Consider the following 21,387-nt stretch of genomic DNA (forward strand, 5'->3'; position numbering starts at 1 on the left):
CGTGTACAATGATTAAGAGCATTCATACCGCAATGGCTCTACAAAGCACTCTTTATTTTGTGGCCCAAGACACACATTCCCTTTCACAAGCGTTTCTAAATTGATGGTTGACTCGATTCTGAGTTGGTAGTGAAACAGAGCCATAAGATACACTTTGGATATTTGGAACTTTTTGTGGACTTGTTCTGTCTACCTTAGGAGCGGCACGTGCACCTGCAACTCAACCTGCGGTCTTTGCGCAGCTGCTCACTCAGGGGCCGTAGGGTTGCATCTCAATGCACGAAACACAGCTGTTCGATTTATTGAAGTCAAGATCGGAGCGTGAGTCTTCTCTCCTGATCCAGTGAGCAATGGGACGGTTCACGTTCATGAGTCATGACCGCTTTGGTGAAAAAGCGACATATTCGCCTTATTTAACCTGCAGAAAATGAATGTCTTTGCTATGGACTGGGCTACTTAAAAATCAGTTGAAAATATTCTTGAAGCCGGCTCATCTGAATTTTCTTCAGCGGTGGTCGCAGTCCATGCAGCTTGATACCAGCCTGGGGTTTCATTCACTAAGGAAATCATACCGCAGTGTGTGCTACAGAGTAATTGGCAGAAGCGCTCTTTGCGAGGAAGCTGGGCATTTGTGTGCTCAATAGATGAAAGTAAATGAATACAATATTTATGCGTTGTAGTGAGTAGCATGAGTGCTCCGTGAGTAAATGAAGAACTGACTCCATTGACGTGAGTTGAAACAAATCGTGTGTGATTTTTATCCAGTCGTATTGGCACTACAGCTGAGCGCACTGTGCGAAGAAAATGTGAAACTGTTTCCCTCCCTTGAGATGTCGACGGAAAGAAATCCCTAAATCGTTGCTGCTTGAAATGTGGCGAAATGGTTTTTACGTTAGTGCGGGATATTTGACCGGGCTTGGACATTGCTTCAGTGTTCTGGATATCGTGTGGGCGAGGGTGCTTCATGGAGCTGATTTCGCAGAGATTTCTAGAATCCGTTTCCTACTCTGAATAAACATTTCAGAAGGGATTGATGTTAGGGGCCGAGGGGATCCAATCCAACATCACCACCTGTTAGGATACTTAAAACAGGTAAGGTATCCCATTAAGTCATTAGTCAGACTTGTATTTTACCAGCAAATTGTTTTATTAGAATTGCCTATTGACGTATTTAGGATATTGATAAACCATGACCTTAGCAATTGGTGTTCAATTGCCTTTTCAATACAGGCTAGGATTTGTCATCATACACTGGGACCACATCATAAGTAGACTTGACTGATTCAGGAGTAGCCTATAGCTTAGACATATATTAGCATTTTACGATATGTGGGTAGTTCACTGAAAATAGTCATACTGACAGATCACTATTTCAACAGTGGATAATTAAAATAAAGACATGACACGAGCCCTCACATTGCCTCGGCACTCGAATGTATGGCACCCGCAGTTGCCTTATAGTGCCGTGTCAGACCGCGTTTTATCCAGTGATATAAAACAAATCTGAAGTAGGATACAGAAGATGTAGCCTACTGCACACAGTCGACAGCATAACACGTAGTTCCAATGCCACAAATCTTGCAGTCAGATAAGCCAGTATTTGATCGAAACCTGCAATTCCCTGCAGCTGTAACACAATAAACCTCATCAGAGCAACCGACAAGGCATGATGCGTTCAGCCATGGCAACCAGAGAAACATGCGTCGCCTTGGCTATAATTGTTTTATACACGTGTAGAAAAATCCTGATATTTGCCCCTGAGACTCATATTGTGACTATAGCTCTCACATCTGTCAATCTCATAATAGCCAATGATGCATGAAGTAGGCGCGAGGAGGCTTGCAAACTCAGTATCTTGATAAGGTCAGTTTTGACAGGGTTCCCTGAATACAGTAGTTTCTTAAGACTAAGTTGAAGATGAGTAAATACCTAATTAGGGTGAATGAATACCCAAGATCACACAGACATCATTTGCTATCAATAGCAGCTGGCAACCTTTGAAAAATATTGTTTTGCATATCAGCATATTGGTACAAATGTATCTTATTACTTGGCCATGGCCGTCTATAGTTATTTTCATGCTGGCTTTTAAAGATCTACATTAGTGGTTGCAGATCCATATGGTGAGAATGGTGAGCAGAGCAAGGTCTGGCCAACAGGCATAGGTCAGGAGCAATCTGGATGATGTAGTGAAGGTCTCACTTCTCTTTGAATGACAGGATGTTGCCTTGTCATTGACAGCTTTCTGTTCTGAGCATTCACCCCCCCCCCCCCCCTCCCCCATACAGCTAAAGTCATATATCACCAATCTGTTTGTCCAAGTGTTAAAGGTCTTTCAGGCTTGAGTGAAATGTGACATGAAGGCTGGTGACCATGTCACCCCGACAGCAAACCAGGCAGCTCTAGGTCCACTCCCAGTTGTGGAAGTAGTGCCACATTTGTATTGTGTGTCACCAGTGTTGGATGAGCAGTGAGATCAGGATTCTGTTATAAGAAGCTGCCGTATCACATGACGTCGCTCATTTATCTTTGTAATAACTCTCAAATGATTTATGTGGTCGATTGAATGGTTGGATAAATCATGTTGAATACTGAATGTTTTGATATAGTCATGTTCTTACAGCCTTATGCTACATTTACAAGAACAACTGCATATTAACTATTACTTATAGTTATTCAATAGTTCAACTTATATTTGTTATGTTTGTGAGCCAACGTAACTGTCAATAATCTGTTTCAACTCATACTGCAAATAGGAATTACTAGTCCTACCACTGTTCCTTCTTTCAAAAATGCTGACGGAATGTTCTTTACTAATTATTGCCCGAGTGGGATATTTTACCCTCAAAAGCAAACTTAGTAAAAGTGAATACACACATTGGCATGAATTATTTATGTTTTCGCAATCACAGTGAAAGTACGGTTTGTCAATCTGTAGATAAATTCTAGGATAACAGGGGTTATGAAGAAACATGGGACCTTCTCCTCATCGCTAGGTGTGTTAGACGGACCTGGTTATTTAAGCGTGCACATCCCTCCCTCTTAGATTGTTGGTTTTTAGTTATAAAAGCTATTGCTAATAAGTATTTTAGCATAGACATGTAAACACTGTTGAGTTTAGTATTTGAATTTGTTCTATTATTATTTATATTCACTCTAGGCCTACATATGCTTAGAGGTTGCCTGCCACTGTGTTCCATGTCAGGAAACAATACTACTGTGAAAAAACAGAAAGGCATTGCTGAAATAACTCTGTTCTAATGTTATCCTCTAGCGACTGTTCTTTCTATAGGAAGACAAGATAGTCTAACGCTCTCTGTCAGAGTGCAAAGTGAGGTGGTCCCAGATGTTCACATCCTAGACCTGCAGCTGAGCAGGGGAGGGAAAGGAGACTATATCACACCTTATGGTCATGTGCACTCTTACCAGGGCAGATTTAGTCAACCATCCGTATGAATTGTCCCAGATGCTGGACCGAATTAACGGGGGAGATACCATTTTGAAATAAAAAACAAACAAACCAAAAAACAGAGACAAAAAAAACGAAAGTTTAAATATAAATTGAAGATGCAGTTGTTTATGCGTGCTATGGACTGTTATCTTTGGCTGCCACAGAGTTGGTGTTGCACAGAAAGGATATCATTAGTTCCATGGCCTAGTGATGACTAATCAGGTCAACACAAAACTGTTCTCATGGTGGGAAAACACATAATTCAAATTTGATACAAAAGCCTTTCTGTTTGCTCCATGGTATTCAAACCTGATTCAAATGGCTGAGCCTGAAAGTGACAAAAGGTAAAAACAAACAAAGCACTGACTCCAAGATTAGCTCCTCTGGTTTAAGATGCAGGCCTCCAATGGATTTCTGTCGAGGTCAGGCAGTATATTGCGAGATGTTTTACAGTCACTAAGTAGCCCACACTGGTCTATTTTAAGTCATGTCTGATTAATGTGTGGATAGCCTGCTTATTCAGTTTGTTAAGCACTGGTACCTTGACAGCAAGCTAACTGCCTTCTCTATCCTGCACTGTCCTGTTAGCCAATTGCTTTTTCTACAGTAGGCAGCATTCTGCTTTATGTTCCATATTTGTAGTTCTACACAGAAACAACGTTAGCTTATTAAGCCTACTTTGGTTATTGTGTGTTGTGTTTTGGAATGAAGTACACATGGCTTGAAGTTAGAATACTATACCATGTACATGTAGCTTTGGTTTGTCGAAGAGCACCAGTTAGCTGGAAGATTTGAACCCACGTCCGGGTAAAACCACACAGGGTCATGCATGGTACCGGTAATTGGAATTGCAGCCGTGTTGCAGGGTATGTTCACGTCCTTCGGGCAGAATGAGTCGGAGTAAGTTGGGAACAACTCCAGAGAATGACACAGTGGATGTAGTGGTACTAAATGTGAACTCTGTCAAATTTCACTCAAGCTAAATTGAGAAATTATATTATTCCCTCTCCTTTGATCGCACGTTGAATTTAGCTATTTTTAGATTTTTATTTCAGCAAATCACCATTTTTTCCCCTTTGGCTATAATTTGCCAAATGTCAAACAAATGATAATCCTCAGTGTTTCAGGTCTCTTGATGATCCCCCCCACCCCATCAATTCCTTATTTTTCCGCAAGTAATAGATGTCATCTGACGATCCAAATGGGGTTCTATCAAGTCGGTCCTTAGTGTGTTGCACTGATTGTTCTTCTTTCATGTCAGCGTGACAATAAACTCGGTATATTCCTGAGGCCCCAAAGTGTGCTAATGAAGCACAACTGGAACATCATGTATTCCATGTTGTCTTCACCCAAACCTCATCTAAAGAAGAAACAAGCCACCAGATGAGAGGTACTCTGCTGTAACAAGCAAATAATTTAGTTGATTCATTAATGGTAATTAGGACAACCGTGCAAGATTACACGCTTCAGTTGTTCAAGCTGTGTGCCTATAGGCCCAAAATTGTATAAGTTGTTAATGGAAAACAATACATTATTACCAGTTGAGAACATGGCCAAAGGGAACCAGCTGACCTCTGCACAGTCATCTCTAACAGTGAACTACACCAGTTTCTGTGTATTACAACAATACACTGACTATCCTTATTTCATCCTTACACATCTTTATTCCTTGATATTCAGTGATATAATAGGTACCGGTTTGTGGAATGATCCTGTTTGATTTAAGCTGGCACCCACCTGATAGTTCTGGGCATTGCTTTTGCCAAAAGCCATTCATCACAATCAGAGAGGTCAGGAGCCAGGTCCATAAACGTGTCACTAACTTACCTCTGCTCTTGCGCAATCCTCAATGGGTCTGGCATGGAGAGCACTGATACAACAAGATACAAAATGGGGGTTTGGAGTCTGGCAGCACTCACAATACCACTGCACTCAAAGCTGAAGAAGGGTTAGAAAATAGTACGCTAATAAGATATTATTGAATCACAGACCCCCTTGGTAAATACCAAGAAAATAATTGATTTGCTTTGCCTTTGCAAGTCAGAGCGAAGATCAGGATCTCATTTTTTTCTGTCTTGGTAATCACGAAAAAGGAGCTCAGACAGCACAAGAACAGAGACAATGTGCAGTATTACAATCAAACAGCTCAGAGAGGGCAGTGACAGAAACAATGTTGTTTTTCTTTCTTTTCTTTTTTTCTCACAATAAAAATGTGTGAAATTGCTGCTGCAAGGCCACATTACTCATTATATTTCCACACCAAGAGATACTGGCAATGAAGAAACCTGGATGCTTAGTTCACTGTCCAAAAGACAGCCAACTCTTTCCAAGTGGAGGACTACAATTCTAGCGTCATTAATCAACCACTTCAGTTCCAGATCATGGCACTTTGAGTACTGTATATATCAGACCATACAATAAATAAACTCTATCTGGGTTTCAATAGTCCACCCCAACATTTGCCTGTCTGCATTGTGACAGTTGATCCTCCCCCAGATGAAATGCCTATATTGCAACTATCCATCATGCTGTCGTGGTGACAGGAGCTGTACCCGGGTCTTGGAGGTGGGCTTGTCACCACCACAGCTTGTACCCTCCAGGCTACCTAACTCTGCTGTCTCAATCACAGTCGGCTCCGTGCGAGCTACGGTGTTCAGCAAATTAGTGGCTGAGCAAATATCTGATGGCGCACCTCTGAGTTTTCGCCGACTCCGCTTAAATGTTACAAAAGGTTCGGCCCAAGTGTGTCTTTGGCATTCTCACTTCCCAGGGAGCAGTTGTTTTTGTGGTCTCCCCTGCATCTCCTACTTTAGACTGGAGTGCTCGTCCCCAAGCACCAGGCTTACGGTTTATAACGCTGCACTTTTAACTCAAATTTAGATTGACCAGATGTAGGCATTCATTTTTAAAGATGGCCAAAAATGGCATGGGATGACTGCACATCCATCAAGGAGAGAAATCTTTCTCCAGATGGAACCGAGTTCTGTTAGTCCTCTGTTTCTGGAAAATCCAGCTTGAATGCAAAAATCAACGATGAATATAACATGGGTTCTTATTTCAATTGGGAAAGATTCAGGGTACTCTCTGAAAAACAATGATCACAGAGGTGCCACTTCACATGGCAGATTTGTGGCACTATGTCAGCGAAGGCTTACTAATGAGTAGCATTTCTCTAGTGGATGCTATTACACACAGAAACGCACCATGGCAGGATAATTTGTTATTGGTACACAAAAGACAAGGAAGTGGAAGAAAAATGTGTTAATTGAAGGTTGGCATTCACACATTAGCATCCATAGGTTTCTAGAGGTGTTTCACTTATTCTGATCTTAAACAACTCTGAAAAAAGTCTTCATCGTTTTTGTTCTCTATGTCTCTTTTTCTCTTTCTCTTGTTCTGTCTCACTCTCTCTCTGGTCTGCAAAAACATCTGTTCTGTACCGCTGAAGGAATGACAGCACAGTTTCTGGCGGAGTCTGTTGGCCTACTATCTCATGCAGCAGACTAATGGAAAAGGTAACATACATGTTTTCTCCCTCAAGCGTGTGTGGTGATCTGGATCTCTATGGTTCTACTCCGGTTCAGGACACCACAGAACCTGTACTGGCAGCACCGCTGCTCAGCCCTGACTCTGTGGCGGCACCTCCCTCACCTCCACCATCACCTCAACCCCCACCCCAGGACCAGCAGTACACGCAGCCCTACCCCACCCTGCTTCATGGCTAGACCTCTCCAAACGAAGAGCTGGGGGCCTTCCTACTGAGGTAGATCCATATTGTATTAAATGCTCTTCAATCCCCTTTGCGATTGTGTCAGTTGTCATGGCTCCATCTATATGTTTCCTTTTTCGACCCATGGCCTCTCATGACATGTGACCATACTGTATGTTGAAGTTATGTTTCTGCACCTGAGCAATAACCTTACTTTATGTGTGTGTGTTTCTACATAGCTCCTGTACTGTGACTGTTGTCACTGTACAGCAGTACTGCAGTTTTAGCTAGCATTTGTCTCAAAGTTTTTCTTTGAGGCCCAGGCGAGAGCACAGACCACTACCGTAGCTTGGTTACCTTCTGGGAGAAAGTGATTCAATACTGAAATGATTATTACCACACTCAGGTTTTCACCTTTTGCTCATCAATTATTTATTCATGTGTAATATTCTCTGGTTTCCCTTGCAGATAGCTTGCTGGGACTGCTTCTGCAAAGGATAGCGCTAACAAGAGAAATATTGCATTAAAATCTATTACATCCTAATCTTATTGCCCCCATCATGATGACCTGGCATAAATGAAAAGGCTCCACCCGTGCTAGCAGATGTGATGGAAATAGTCCCTAGTCACTCAGGGATGGAACTGCTCTGTAAAGGGCCCTGCTGCTGATGGGGGTCAATTTACGGCTGAGTATTTTCTGGTGTTTTCAAGGCTATTTTCCCTTTTTCCAGGGCAGTTTCCCTCACTGCACAGTGGCACATGGATTTCAAGACTTCAAATGAAGAGGTACAGTGTAATTGCAGTTGAATAGATTTCAGCTCTCAGCATTTTGCAAGATAACTAGACCAAATTGCTCTGTTTCAACATCTGTTACAGCAGCCTCAGTCAAATGCTGACACAGCTTAACCTTTGCTCCGCAGTGAGTGTCACCAAATTAGAAATCTTTGGATTCATCTGGCTTGAATGGGTCCTTGTTGCATATCTCCGGCCCCTGCTGTGTAAATGATATAAATTGGAGTTGATGATGTGGATGATGATGGAAGGGATTAGAACGGGAGAGTAATGATGAAACAGAAAATAGGACTGGAGAGAAGGGAAATGACATTCATGAACTACAGCAGGTCAGACAGCGTTCAGCAACGCAAGGCTGCTGCCGACCCCGCCACATGCAGGACAGTCCTGTACAGTAGCGTCTTGACGCAGAAGTGGATTGTTCAATGAACCCCCACACCTCCCTCTCTCCCTCTCTCTCTCTTTATCAAACACACACACAAACACAACCATACACATCATATTATTCCCCCTTTCACATTTGGGATAGTGCTGACATTTCTCCCTCCAAGCAGCTGAAAATTGTGTTGAACATGTGACTTTCTGAAGAGATCACCAGGAAAAGTCACTTTGCACCTATAAAATAGATGTCCTAGTTTATGACTGCACTCACCTCCTTGTTAACCAGTGACCGATGTATCCTGGGTGACGGTGTCATCAACGATTGTGACATTGGTGCATTCTTTCATTAGTAATCCTGTCAGGTGATGGTGCTTCTTTTGTTTAGACCTAAGCGTAGTTCCAAGGACAGGACAGGCATTCCAATTAGCCAGGAAAGAATTTGCTATGCAGAATGCAAATTTATGCGGATTAGCATGTTCCAAATGGATCATGGGATATGCACTTCTCTCTGCACGTCGTTTGCTAAACACTGCATACTTTCAGATAAAGAGAAAAGCCTACTTAATTTGTACTTTTAATTATGCAGGTTCTTTGACTGTTTGTCAAACTGTCATCAAACATTTATTTGATCATTTGGTGCTATGAAAAATGTTTTCTCGGCTTATAATGACAGGATGGTTGAATAATATTTAAAGGGAACATTACGAATGTTTTGTCATTGGCAGTGCTGATGTTCAGATGATGAGAAGAAAAATCAAGGATTTTTTGTTATTGAAATGGATTGATATGTGACATACTTTACAATTAACAAGCCTGGTGTAAAAAACAACTCTGACATAACCAATGTCTGTATCACAATTGCCATGTCATCTTTAAAACACGTCTCTCCAATGACAGTTCATTTCATGGCCAGTTAAGTTGGACATGGAGGCAAAATGAATGATTTGGCAACTGTGATTGATTTCAGACAAAGACTGGGATTTATTTGCTGCAAGATGGTAACGAGGAGCCCTTCAATATTCGACTGCACTTGGCAAAAGACATTCTGACCATCCAAGAGCAAGATGTCATCTGTGTGTCTGGAGAACCATTTTATTCTTGTGTAAGTAACCTAGCCTCACACATGTAAGACCCATTTCCCTTTTATAAAGGTTGGAACAAACACACACAAACACACACACAGAAATCAATAATGCATAAATGAAGGTGACTATATTAAGATATTGATAATGCATTGAATGGCCTACCGTGTGTGTGCACGCGGATCTGATTCGATTAATCTATAGGTCGTAATTCAAGGTTCTCAAAGATTGTTTCCATTACGAAAACATGTCATGAAATGCCCCGGAATGTCATCAAATGTCATGGAATGTCATGGTGGGTCTTGCTCAATATCCGGAACTATGGGGAAGGTAGAAATGTGACTTCAACAGGAAGAGAGGCAGGCATTGAGCCACATTAGCCAGGCGTGCATCTCGCAGCCCGGCTGGACAGTAGAAACCGCACACATGGTGGCTCCTTCGGTGTGTTTGATGGACAGACCCTCTCGAGGCACTGTTAACAGTTTTATTATTGCTGTAAACCAATCAGCCCTGCCTGCTCTGCTTAGAGTAAGATGTTCTCTTGTAAGATGTTCGTGAGTCTCAAAGTAATCCAATTACCTGTATTCTAACTCGATAACCCTTTTTAAGGAGAGAACTGTGACCATCAGAAGACAGACTATCGGAGGTTTTGGCTTGAGTATTAAGGTAATTAAGATCTCAATTGATTAGTGTGGCCCTCCCCACCATTGTCTCTTCATTTACTGTCACTGAGTGCACTCCATCCTTTGTGTCAAAATAGATTAATTGCAGTTGCTGTGGGGTATGGTACATAATGGTACATAGTTTTCCTCTGTTTTATTCTTGTCTGGTCTAATCGTTCCTGAACCTTGTTACATCTGCTTGATTTGTCTCGCAGGGTGGCGCGGAACACAAAATCCCAGTTGTGATATCCAAAATATCCAAAGAGCAAAAAGGTAAGCTGATGCTGAGCATGTGTTTCCATGTGACGCGCCAGAATGTGGATGTGTTCCCTCACAGCCCTCTGCTCTCTGTAGCTGAACTCTCCGGGCTGCTCTTCATTGGAGACAGCATCCTGCAGGTAAGCACTGAGTAGCATCCATGTTTTATTCGCCATATGTCATCAAGTGTTTGTTGGTACGTTCCCTCCCAGAGCCCTCATTTTACACTGAGTGATGAATGGTGTTAATGTTTCATACCTCTTGTGTCAGCCAGGGTTTGTACTGCTGTCCAAATACAACGTCTTCACTCTTTTCCAAGGTTTCACTAAAAGAGCAACATTTTACAGTACTTTACAGGGCGAAATGTTGAGGCTCAGCCAGGAAGTGTTGTTTATAGAACTGTAATACTAAATTAATAAATCTGGCAACCGTGAATGTAAGTTATTGTTTTCAGTGCAGATAACTGAAAGCTGGCTCATGTAGGCTTGTTTAACAGCATCTTATCAACGTAATGATATTGTCAGTATCACTGCTAACGGCAATGTTGTTATTTCTAGATAAATGGAATTAATGTTAGAAGCTATCGCCATGAGGAAGTGGTAAGCTGTCAACTGTTATCTAATATTTCACTGAAAGTGCAACACCTTATCTGCATTCGCTCTTTGATTCATATCTTGTAGCTGTATAGTTGATAGATTTCTACAAAATTCAGTGTTAGAGGCAAAATACCAGCTACACTGGATTTTTTACTTGTACCATCTTTTCTTGGCTATGAAAAAGCTATAACCTGCATCATCCAATAGCATGCAGATCTACACACTGAGAAACAGATTGTGTTTCTCTTGTAACATATCACTCGTTTCATTTCAGGTGCAAGTTTTGAGAAATGCCGGAGAGGAAGTGACCCTGACAGTCTCCTTCCTGAAGAAGACGCCAGCTTTTTTGAAGCTGCCGCTCTGTGAAGATTGCACATGTATGTGTATCTTAGCAACCGCAGGTGTTCTGCAACTGCAGTCCTGGAGAGGTACTGCAGTGGCTGGTTTAATCATTGTGCTAGTGTCACAGGAATAGTCGCGTTGCCCATCAGTCTTGCTCCCTCTCTAACTCTCCCACGCCGGGGTTCAAACTCGGGACCGATAAACATGACGACCGCCTCTATAAATACAGCTTTAGCCACCAACATTTTTTTAACTTACATTTTATTCTGGGTTTTCCATGATAGACAAACACACAAAACAAGTGTGATAATACAAAGATATGGCTTTTGCACAAATCAGACAAACCATTGGAAGGCAGGAGAGGAAGGGCTACGATGTTGAATGTTTTATGCATGTGTTTCTATTAAACACAATGTGTACATGATCTTACATCATTAAATAATCATCAGAAACAGACAATATGGTTGAAACCAGTATTGAATATTGTGAGTCTTATTAAGGACCTTGTTACATTGTAAAGAAAAGACAGCGAGCTGCTGTGAGTCCAGAAACAACAACTTGTCAGGGTCAAAAGGTCCTAAAATACAACCATTCATTTAAGTTAACTTGATTTGGCTTCCAAAATTTCCAGTTTATAAAATGTTTTGTTTTGTGCAGATGTACAATAAATGCCATTGGCTGGAAGCCCAGCAAGCATGCCGCCGGACATAGAGCTACACCCGTGTTCAAGATTTTTGAAAGTGTATCTATAATTACATCCCAGAGGTCCTTAACACCGGACAAAGCCATAGACAGGTCACAAGGGTGCCCACCTCCCGCCAACCATGCCAGCGTACGCTTGAGAGGGTTTGATAGCCTAGAGGGGGTGATGAATGCGCTATGTGCGTTTTTTTTCAATAGTATTACCCTAAATCTGACTCAGTTGGAAAGTGATACTGAGTGCCTCCGAATGATGTCCCATTTAAGTGGGGTGAGTGAGACAAGCACATTTTGCTCCCATCTTTCATGTTATTGCTATTGTGTAAAATGAGAATCGTGTACATGCCTGAAACCATTCCCTTCTCATTTGCAATTATTTTAAAGGCTGTAATTCATGGAAACCTACAACATATGGACACCCTTTGAGATGATTTTCGTGATCATAGCTTTTAACGGCAAATAAGAGAGAAATAAGGAGGATTCATTCAGATTTCATTTTGCTTTCATTTCGGAAAAAGGAATAATGGCATTGTTCTTCAGAATCTGATGTGTTTTAAAGCTAGGTATTTGAGGATGCGGTTTGTGAGTTTAACCAACCCACTAGGCTGGAATTCAACCATGCACTCTCACTCACTTTCTATAGGTACTCATGACTGGAGTAAAATGGAATGACACCTGACAATCTCAATCTTGAAAAGTGATGTTTGTGTGTGTGATGACCCTGTGTTTCAGGTGTCCCCAGCGATCAGAGCAGTGGAACATCTTCTCCTCTGTGTGACAGTGGCCTGCACTTAAACTTCCACCCCAATAACACGGTACCATTCCAGTACAACCCCCTCAGCTGGGCTATGTATTTACCTCAGACACTGTACTATAATGCGTGCTTTACATTTTCAGACAAGGATGCTTCTTGTATGTTTCCCAAAGTGCAAAGAAAGCTTATTCAGTAGTTCCATAATTGCTCAGAGTTGCTGCATCGGGCCCCATACTCTACCTGTTAGACCACGAGAGCAGCCCCAGGCGCTTCTCCTCTGGGCAGGACAGCTGATGGATGTCTGTGAAGTGAGAAATGATGTGGTTGCCACCCCCCCCCCATCCCCCCTCTGTTTGCCAACCCCTCCAGGACTCTCTGTCCTGCTCGTCTTGGCCCACTTCCCCAGGGTTACGCTGGGAGAAGAGATGGGTGGATCTGCGCCTTATACCTCTGCTCCACTCCCGCCTGTCACAGCACATCCCTGGCTCAGATGTCTGCAGGTGAGCTGGGGGCAGGGGCTGGGGGGCGGGGGCAGGGGCTGGGGGGCGGGGGCAGGGGCTGGGGGGCGGGGGCAGGGGCTGGGGGAGGGGGGCAGGGGGAGGGGGGCACGGGCTGGGGGTTGGTGGAGTACATCGTCGCAGTCAAAACGCAGAGCTCCAAAGGGACTTTCTTTTCAGCGGCTGTCACTTGTGCTGATGCCTCAGAGGCCCCTGGCTCGCTGGGCGGACAGACATCCCCTGGCTCGCTGGGTGGACAGACGTCTCCTGGCTCGCTGGGTGGACAGACGTCTCCTGGCTCGCTGGGTGGACAGACGTCTCCTGGCTCGCTGGGTGGACAGACGTCTCCTGGCTCGCTGGGTGGACAGACGTCCCCTGGCTCGCTGGGTGGACAGACGTCTCCTGGCTCGCTGGGTGGACAGACGTCCCCCAGCATGCTTCTCTGGGGCCGTCCCCGTTAGATCACTTGTCCCCTCTAAATACACTGGACCATTCAGCTGGAGCCGTCTGACGCCCTGACAGTGGACAGTGAGATCTACTGTATATGGATACTGTATATATATTCATTTTTTGAATGAAACTGATATGTTGAAATTGAATCCAACCTTAATTTAAGAGTGTAAATACTTAAGGTTTCAACAGAGATTTTGATACAGGAATGTGGATCCAAAGTCAATTTACCTAATGCTTTTGCGTAATGTGTAATTCAGTACCACCCCAAAAAACTGTTCGATTATACCACAAGATTTCTCATGTAAATTTCTATATACTGACTGTCCTTTTTGCAGAAAGAATGCATTTCAAGTCATAGCCGTGGATGGGGTTTGCAGTGGGGTCATTCAATGCCCCACGGCTGAAGACTGTCTGGACTGGCTTCAAGCAATAGCAACAAACATATCGGCTCTCACCAAGCACAATGTGAGTTTCAAATATACAGAAATCACACTGTTGAAAGACACGATTAAGATATTGTCTCTGCTCCTTGAAACCATTTGTTTTCATCCTAAACAGTGCATTCTGAATGAGACAAATTTCTCGATTAGACAAATATAGCCAATACAAAGTCTTTGCACTTTTTTTTGTTGAGTTAGGCCATTTACGTGGCTAGCACTTGTAGTAATGTTCTGCAACCACTTACTCCCCCAAGCTGTGTTCAGTGCCCTTGTATTATCCATAATTCATCATAAAGTATTATACAACAAGGACGCCAAGGGGTGGCGAGCAAATTAAATGGAACTTACCGTCTGTTTGAACATCTTTGAAGTCTTTCCTGGGCGTGTGGGACACAAGTTACAGTTGTTGTTGTGTTTTCTAGATGAACAGTGCTCAGTAAACAAAGTAAAATGGAAGTGGGTGTGTTTAAAAGCTGGGTGTCCAGTTTGCTAGTTTGACCACATTTTCTTGTCAGGACCGAGTTTGTTTCTTTTTTCCCCATATTAGTCATCTGCCACGACTCATTAGAGCTCAGTGAGGAACAGGAGGCTAAACTAATAGCCCCACTCAGATACATCTCCACTCTCCTAAGCTGCCTGCTGAGAGCTGGCTGTAAACTTAGCAAAGATCATTTAAACACCTCAGAAACCTCGGAGGAATGTCATTATAATGTAACCGTAGGGCTTTGTGAGAGAGACCAGAGCCTCTCAGGTCTAATGGAGCGCAGGCTAATCTGGAGTGGACTAAGTAAGGGTCATACTGAGCATAATGCCTATGAGTCATTGTCAGAATAAGTGTGAAAGAGCAGATATTTCCAGCACAGCCATGGCCTCGTAACACGGTGCATGAAAGAGGTTTCTAGACTGGATATTATAATGTCAGCCTCTTTTTCAATGAAATTATAGAAGTGTGGCTTCCTGGATTATTTGGAAAGGTTTACAGTGGGAAACCCTAACTGTACAGTAAGCACGTAGCAGAGCTACAGCCAAAGGACCTGGCCTGGTTCTATCTGAAATGATGTACCGAGCAAGCCCACAGGCACCTGTTTTATTCAGATAGTATACACTACTCACATCCAGCCAGTAAATACAAGATATCTCCATTCTGACACTGAAATGATGAACACACTGTATGGCTTATTCTCTTAAACTACATTTACGCTATTTTGATATGAAACACAGCAGAAAGGTGCTCATCTCCATGTGAAACCTGGGTATTGCCGTGGAGGATCTGATTTGGTGTTCTGTTCGTGAGAGAGTTTTATTGATAGCTCAGCGTGGATTAGGAGCGCCTGATACCTGTGATCTGAACAGAATGTTTTAATTTAAAGCCTCAGTGCTCTCTCTGTGCTTTTCCCCTGGTTTTATTACCAGCCACAGCAAAATGGATTTTTTGGAACTGCCTCAGGTCCTGGTGGAAATGACTATCCCACGTGCAATTTGCATACGTTGAATAAATGAAGTAGTATTACTTGTAGTTTATTTTTATGGAGTGGAGGTAGTTGGTTAACAAGAACACTTTATTGGAAAGTGAGTCTAGCTGATTTGGGGCTCTTTCACAAGTACTTCCAATCTCTGTAAATGTGTAAGGAATGAGGGAAATGTTTCAGCATGTCAGGCAGGTAGCATATGGTGCTTTGTATCTGTGTATCCATTATGTTCTTTGTGATAATAAGTTTTGTTTCATTTAACAGGTAAAGAAGATTAACCGAAACTTTCCAGTTAATCATCAGGTAATAGTTTATGTCTGAATTGAGCTACGTTCTACTCCGACATCCTACGAGTTCGATATCAAAGCTTGATTAATTAGGATTCATTTTTACATCATTGTCATCCATACCCCAATCGTTCTCTCTTTCTCAATACTCAAGAGAGGTTTCTGAGGTAAGGTACAAAAATCAGGATACACACTCAAAGATACAAAAAGCCCTTGAGGCTTCTCCTATCCTCTAAGGCTTGAGCTCATGTTGAGATAAATCATTGTCTCGGTGTGAAGCACCTGTCTGACAAGGTACTTGAATAAACCATAAGGAAAACTGGAAACTAGAGCACATTAGGAAAATTGTTTACATCATAATACTCAAACAAGAAATCATTGGAGATTAGCTAATGATGTTTGCTTGTTCACTTTGCCATCAATTCCACTTTCAGTTCTGACACGGTTAGTGAATTTGTAGTTTTTTATAATTAATTTGACCACAGCTCCCATAAGACAAAGCGTGAAGTCATTCAACATCTCATATTGTATCTTCATAGCAATTAAACTACATTAGAAGCGACTGCTCGACCTGAATCTTTCACTCAGTGTTTTCTGTCATCCATCAAAATGCCCACTGAGAAATGCAAACAAACATTTTACTGAAGCTGCAATCAGCCTGACTGTGATAAGTACAGACTGAGAGTCTGCCCTTGTTTCTAAACATAAAATCCACCCTTATACCTGAGCGCTCACTCTCTCTTTCTCTATCTCAGTCTTTCTTACACACATGCGAACAATATATTTGTGTGCCCTCTACACACATTAATTGTTTTTCCTCAATTTATTTGATTGGATCCCTCTCTTTTCCCTTTTGTCACTTTGACAGATTATCTACATGGGCTGGGTGGATGAGAAGGAGCAGGACTCCGTTCAAGACCGAATGTACTCACCAAAGTTCCTCGCCTTGAGGGGTTGCTCACTTTTCAAGTTCTCTGCGCCCCCTGTAAGTGTCGCTCTCTTCCAGTGCGTTTGCAAAACAAAAAGGCTGTGTTTGCCAATTGTTTGCTTTCAAATGGATCAGTATGTTGTTTAGTAGTGTAAAAGCAAATCACATAACAACATTGCATTTTTAGGGACTTGATGTTGAATATATTATATCATCCAGCTGGACAATGATTGAAACAAAACACCACCATCTGGCTTCCATTGATCTCCATTGGATTGATATTTACATGATATTTAAATGTTTTAACCAGACGTAAGTGGTTGTAGAAAGTAGTTGGATGTCCTTTTATTGGTTTGTTAATAAACTTTGCCTTCCTTTATGTTCTATGTTTGATTAAGCCCCGTATGTTGGAAGCAGCAGTGTGTGCATTATTGAAAGACTGAGGGGAGTTGTGGGAAATGTTGCAGGTGACAACATGGGACTGGACCAGAGCAGAGAAACCCTTCACCGTCTATGAGATCATGTGCAAAGTTCTGAAGGTAAGTCACCTGTTCGGTCGAGTGAACATTGGTAGGGTCATAGATTAATCCAGGAATTGGATTTCCAAAGAAGAAACTGAATTGAAGGCGAATTTAAATAAAGGAAATTAAGAAAATTGCAAGTACACACTCCAACAGTGATTTAAAATTAGAATCAGATTCAGGTTGACCTCTACCCTCTTTGTTACATAATTCACTTGGTATTTTGGCTTCCACAAAAGTAAGAAGAACCTCTGCCAGAGTTTCTGCTTCTTCAGATCCATGTTTCTATGACAAGGCTGACGGCTAACCCAGAAACATAAAGCCCTGAAGATAGAGACCTGGATAGGATAGCACCCAGTGCCTCTGCCGTCCAGCTAGCCAGCGCTCCGCAGCTCTGTCACATCATCTTAACATCTAAGTCAGCGTTGCCATCTGCACGTGATCAGCATGGCAGCGTCACTAATGGGGTTCTCTCAGGACAACGACCTTCTGGACAAGCGGAAACACTGCTTCAGCGTGCAGACGGAGAGTGGGGAGGACATGTTCTTCAGCGTGGAGCTGGAGAGCGAGCTGCTGACCTGGGAGAAGGCCTTTCAAATGGCCACCTTCCTGGAAGTGGAGAGAATCCAGGTACGTATCCCAACGTCGACGAGAAAGCCGGTGACGGTCTATACTGCGCTAGCCGCCCGGTGGTTCTCTTTCGCTAACAGTGATTTATGGTTATGTGGCATGTTTTATGGAGCAGAGGCAAGGTTGTGATGTCTGTGCCTCGATCGGCTGAGTGTTTACCCTTCTTCTCTTCCAGTGTAAAACGTACACTTGCATCATGGAGAGCCACCTCATGGGACTGACCATAGACTTCAGCATGGGGTTTGTTTGTTTCGATGCTGCATCAAAGGTAAGTGCAGAAGGCTGTATATGAACCGAGTCATACTGTCGTCAGGGGGAGGGGGTGCATGAAGGAAAATAATATGTAGGAAACATGGATTGTCTGGTCTTGTCGACTTTACTCTGAACAAATCGCAAAGCTGACCGCTCGTTGTGTCTTTTCATCCGCGGTGTCTGCTTGTCGTCTCTGCACCTTTGTTTTCACGCTTGAACCTCTGCTGCTCCTGCTTGCAGCCTGAGGGCCCCAGGAGCGACTCCGCTGGAACACAGTGCTCACACCAACACACGCAACCGCAGTCATTTCCTCCCCTAAGAACCAGATTGCATTCTATCTGTCTTTGTGAAGTGGGAGACAGCATGAGAATCCTAAGTGATCTGATCGTGTTGGGGAAGGCTGTCGTGGATCGTTATGCTCATTGGGTTCCAGCAGGTGAAGCCCTCTTACTGTTTTCAGGCTGTGCTCTGGAGGTACAAGTTCTCTCAACTGAAAGGATCGTCCGATGATGGGAAGAGCAAGATCAAATTTCTGTTCCAAAATCCGGACTCTAAAGCTATTGAAGCTAAGGTAACCAGCGATTTATCTGTTTCTGATGTCATGATCCTGACTGACAACTTGGAAACTAGTACTCAAATAAAAAAATCTGTTTTAACTGTGCTGTGTGTGGCTTTTGTCAGAATCAGTCATTTGAATGTTTGGAAATCTTGTCTATTACAGGAGCTGGAATTCTCCAACCTCTTTGCAGTGCTGCACTGCATTCATGCGTTTTTCGCCGCCAAAGTCGCTTGCCTGGATCCAATGTTTGTGGAGAGTCACGGTACTGCGACTACTGCAGGGGAGCCCACTCTCACCAGTATCTCCAATAACACACAGACATCAAAAATGAAGTACTCCACCTGACAGACCTTGCTCTCTTTCTTGCCCTGAAAGCACCCAGATCCCTTCCCCCACCCTCCACCATGCCTACACCAAGCACCCACATATGAAAACTGCACTTAGTCACTATACTACGGCCTGAAACAGTGGAGGGCTGAACACATGAATGAGAGTCTTGCTGCTGCATACAAGGTCTCACAATGAACAAGGACAATCTGAATCGAACAGTGGAGTTGTTTTATTGAAAGAACTCTTCTTTGCCGGAACAAATTTGATATTCTCAAGAAGAATATCTGTCAACAAAATGTGGGTCTTGTACATCTGTATGTTAACAACCTTGTAGCTAACCGAGGGGCCACAGAAACAGCTGGGCACTGTTATCGAATTCTACATTTCTGAACAGAAATCTTTGGGTGGATTTTCAGTGGCCCATGTACAGTGAACCACATGTGGATACACATAACATTGCTGTATTTCCAAGGTGAAAATAAAACAAACTGAGTGTTTTCTACAGTACATACATTTCACAAGATTTGGTGGCTGCTTAGCACAGGTGACTCAAACATATATACATTGTTTCCTTATATCATGAGGACAACTTAAGATTGGTTTGCATTAATAAAGTCTAGATAGATACACCAGACATTGTTTGTGTCAAGCAAAATGGCTAAATACCTCTGACTAGAGGTAATGTGAAAAGGGTGGTGTGTTCTTCTCCCTGCAAACAGAAGATATAAAATTATGGAATTAATCCCCTGTCAATGGCCTTTGTATGAGCATTGTCAGTCTCTGCCAGACATGTAATTTACTCTCAATTAAAATGTTTCCTGTCAAAAGAAATTGTTTATCACTAGCTCTTAGTCCCTGTATTTTAAATAGATTCCATGGTGTGATGATGTGTCAGTATGTTCAGTCCATTCCCTTTGTATTGGTGTGGAGCTATTTCAAACACACCTTTTCAATTTATTTGAAAATACCATTTCATTTATTGACATAGAATCACAAGAATCACTTTCGTTCGTGCAGACAGAATTATTTACGTTGGCCTTAACTGATACGACTTGTGTGAGAATAAATCAGATCTTGTAAAATGAGATTCATATCAATTCAAGCAGGAACGCCTGAGTGGTGCAGAGAAACATCGTCTTTCTGTTGGTGTTTTGGACAGCGATGAGTGTGTCTGTGATGATTCAGCTAGAGGCCGTCAAGAGGTGTTTTTAATCAAGGCATTCGGAGCATCGTAATCCCTCACATACTCAACCTGGTCAAGACCCGGATTATGGGCCAAATTCAAAAAGTGGGACAATATAATTATGTCTGATGTGAGTGCTGTTGTTAATGCAGGACAAAGAATGATGTGTGTGTGAGCAGTCTACCTGTATTTATGAACCAGAAAGGCACCATTTGCGACACTTTTCTTTTTGCAGAACGTTATGTAAATGAATAATCACATCCAAAAGAACTAAAAGTAATAATGACTGGACAAGTACAAGAGGGATTACCTTTTCGGATTATTGCATTTGTTAATTTGATGTGCACTAGAGAATAAATAGCTTATACTTTATTGTTCTCTTTGCCATTTACCCCATGGGCCAAGATGGCTGAAAAGATGTGATATTGTAAATTTATTTTTTTATATAAATCTTGTAAATAGATATAAGATGTAAAGATGCTGTTTCCATAAAAACACAAGGAATCACATTGCTAGACGAAAGCACTGTAATATGTAGCATCACGGCCAAAAGAGCTCTTTTATTTATACAGTCAAATCAGTTTGAATCTTTTTGTCTGACTACCGACAACCTAATGATGTTTTGAAAGGTTAAATGTCAGAGTGAGGTAAGTCACACTTGTGGCCACCATTCCACCTTAGTGATGTCTCCAAGGAGAGGGCTGTGGTCTCGCAAACTCTGAAGCTGAAAACAAAATGGGGTCAGTGAAGAGAGAATATGTTAGTCAAGCTGACGTACAGTACTATACATTACTGTGTTTGTCTGGGAGAAACTGGTGCAAAGGAGTCTATGCAAAGGGGGTTAGAGTGGTGTTATGCTTTAACCATCTCTTTGACATGCCTGAGGAAACAGTTGAGACGGTAGCTTTTATTTTGGGCAAATGATGTTGTTTTATTAACAACTATGTAGTGGACTAAATAAAATACAATACGTTTACAATGCGTCCAACCTTTAACAATGTTTTGTTTTTCTCAACAATCTATCCTGTTCAGGGTTTATTATGATTTATTGGACAGGTGAAAATTCTGGAAACTTGTGAGAATGAAAATTAATATTCTTCACAGCTGAAGGC

The 21,387-nt window shown here is 42.4% G+C and overlaps 1 protein-coding gene across 3 annotated transcripts; it reads left to right on the top strand.

Moving 5' to 3' along the window:
- Positions 1-291: 291 nt before the first annotated feature.
- sntg1 (syntrophin, gamma 1) lies at positions 292-21,303 on the top strand. Of its 3 annotated transcripts, none has more exons than XM_062480645.1 (19): positions 292-1,092; positions 6,993-7,214; positions 7,892-7,946; positions 9,301-9,435; positions 10,025-10,081; positions 10,293-10,350; positions 10,432-10,475; positions 10,893-10,934; positions 11,206-11,359; positions 12,705-12,787; positions 13,096-13,226; positions 14,012-14,141; positions 15,850-15,888; positions 16,741-16,857; positions 17,268-17,339; positions 17,799-17,951; positions 18,127-18,219; positions 18,664-18,774; positions 18,925-21,303. In XM_062480645.1, the coding sequence occupies exons 3-19, from the start codon at positions 7,920-7,922 to the stop codon at positions 19,105-19,107; spliced, it is 1,629 nt and encodes a 542-aa protein (XP_062336629.1). In that variant the 5' UTR covers positions 292-1,092; positions 6,993-7,214; positions 7,892-7,919; the 3' UTR covers positions 19,108-21,303. The 3 variants fall into 3 exon arrangements, with proteins under 3 accessions (XP_062336629.1, XP_062336631.1, XP_062336630.1); XM_062480647.1 differs by having other exon boundaries at positions 11,206-11,308; XM_062480646.1 differs by having other exon boundaries at positions 7,036-7,214.
- The last annotated feature ends 84 nt before the right edge of the window (positions 21,304-21,387 follow it).

Source organism: Osmerus eperlanus, chromosome 16 (assembly GCF_963692335.1).
Source record: "Osmerus eperlanus chromosome 16, fOsmEpe2.1, whole genome shotgun sequence".
Taxonomy (NCBI): domain Eukaryota; kingdom Metazoa; phylum Chordata; class Actinopteri; order Osmeriformes; family Osmeridae; genus Osmerus; species Osmerus eperlanus.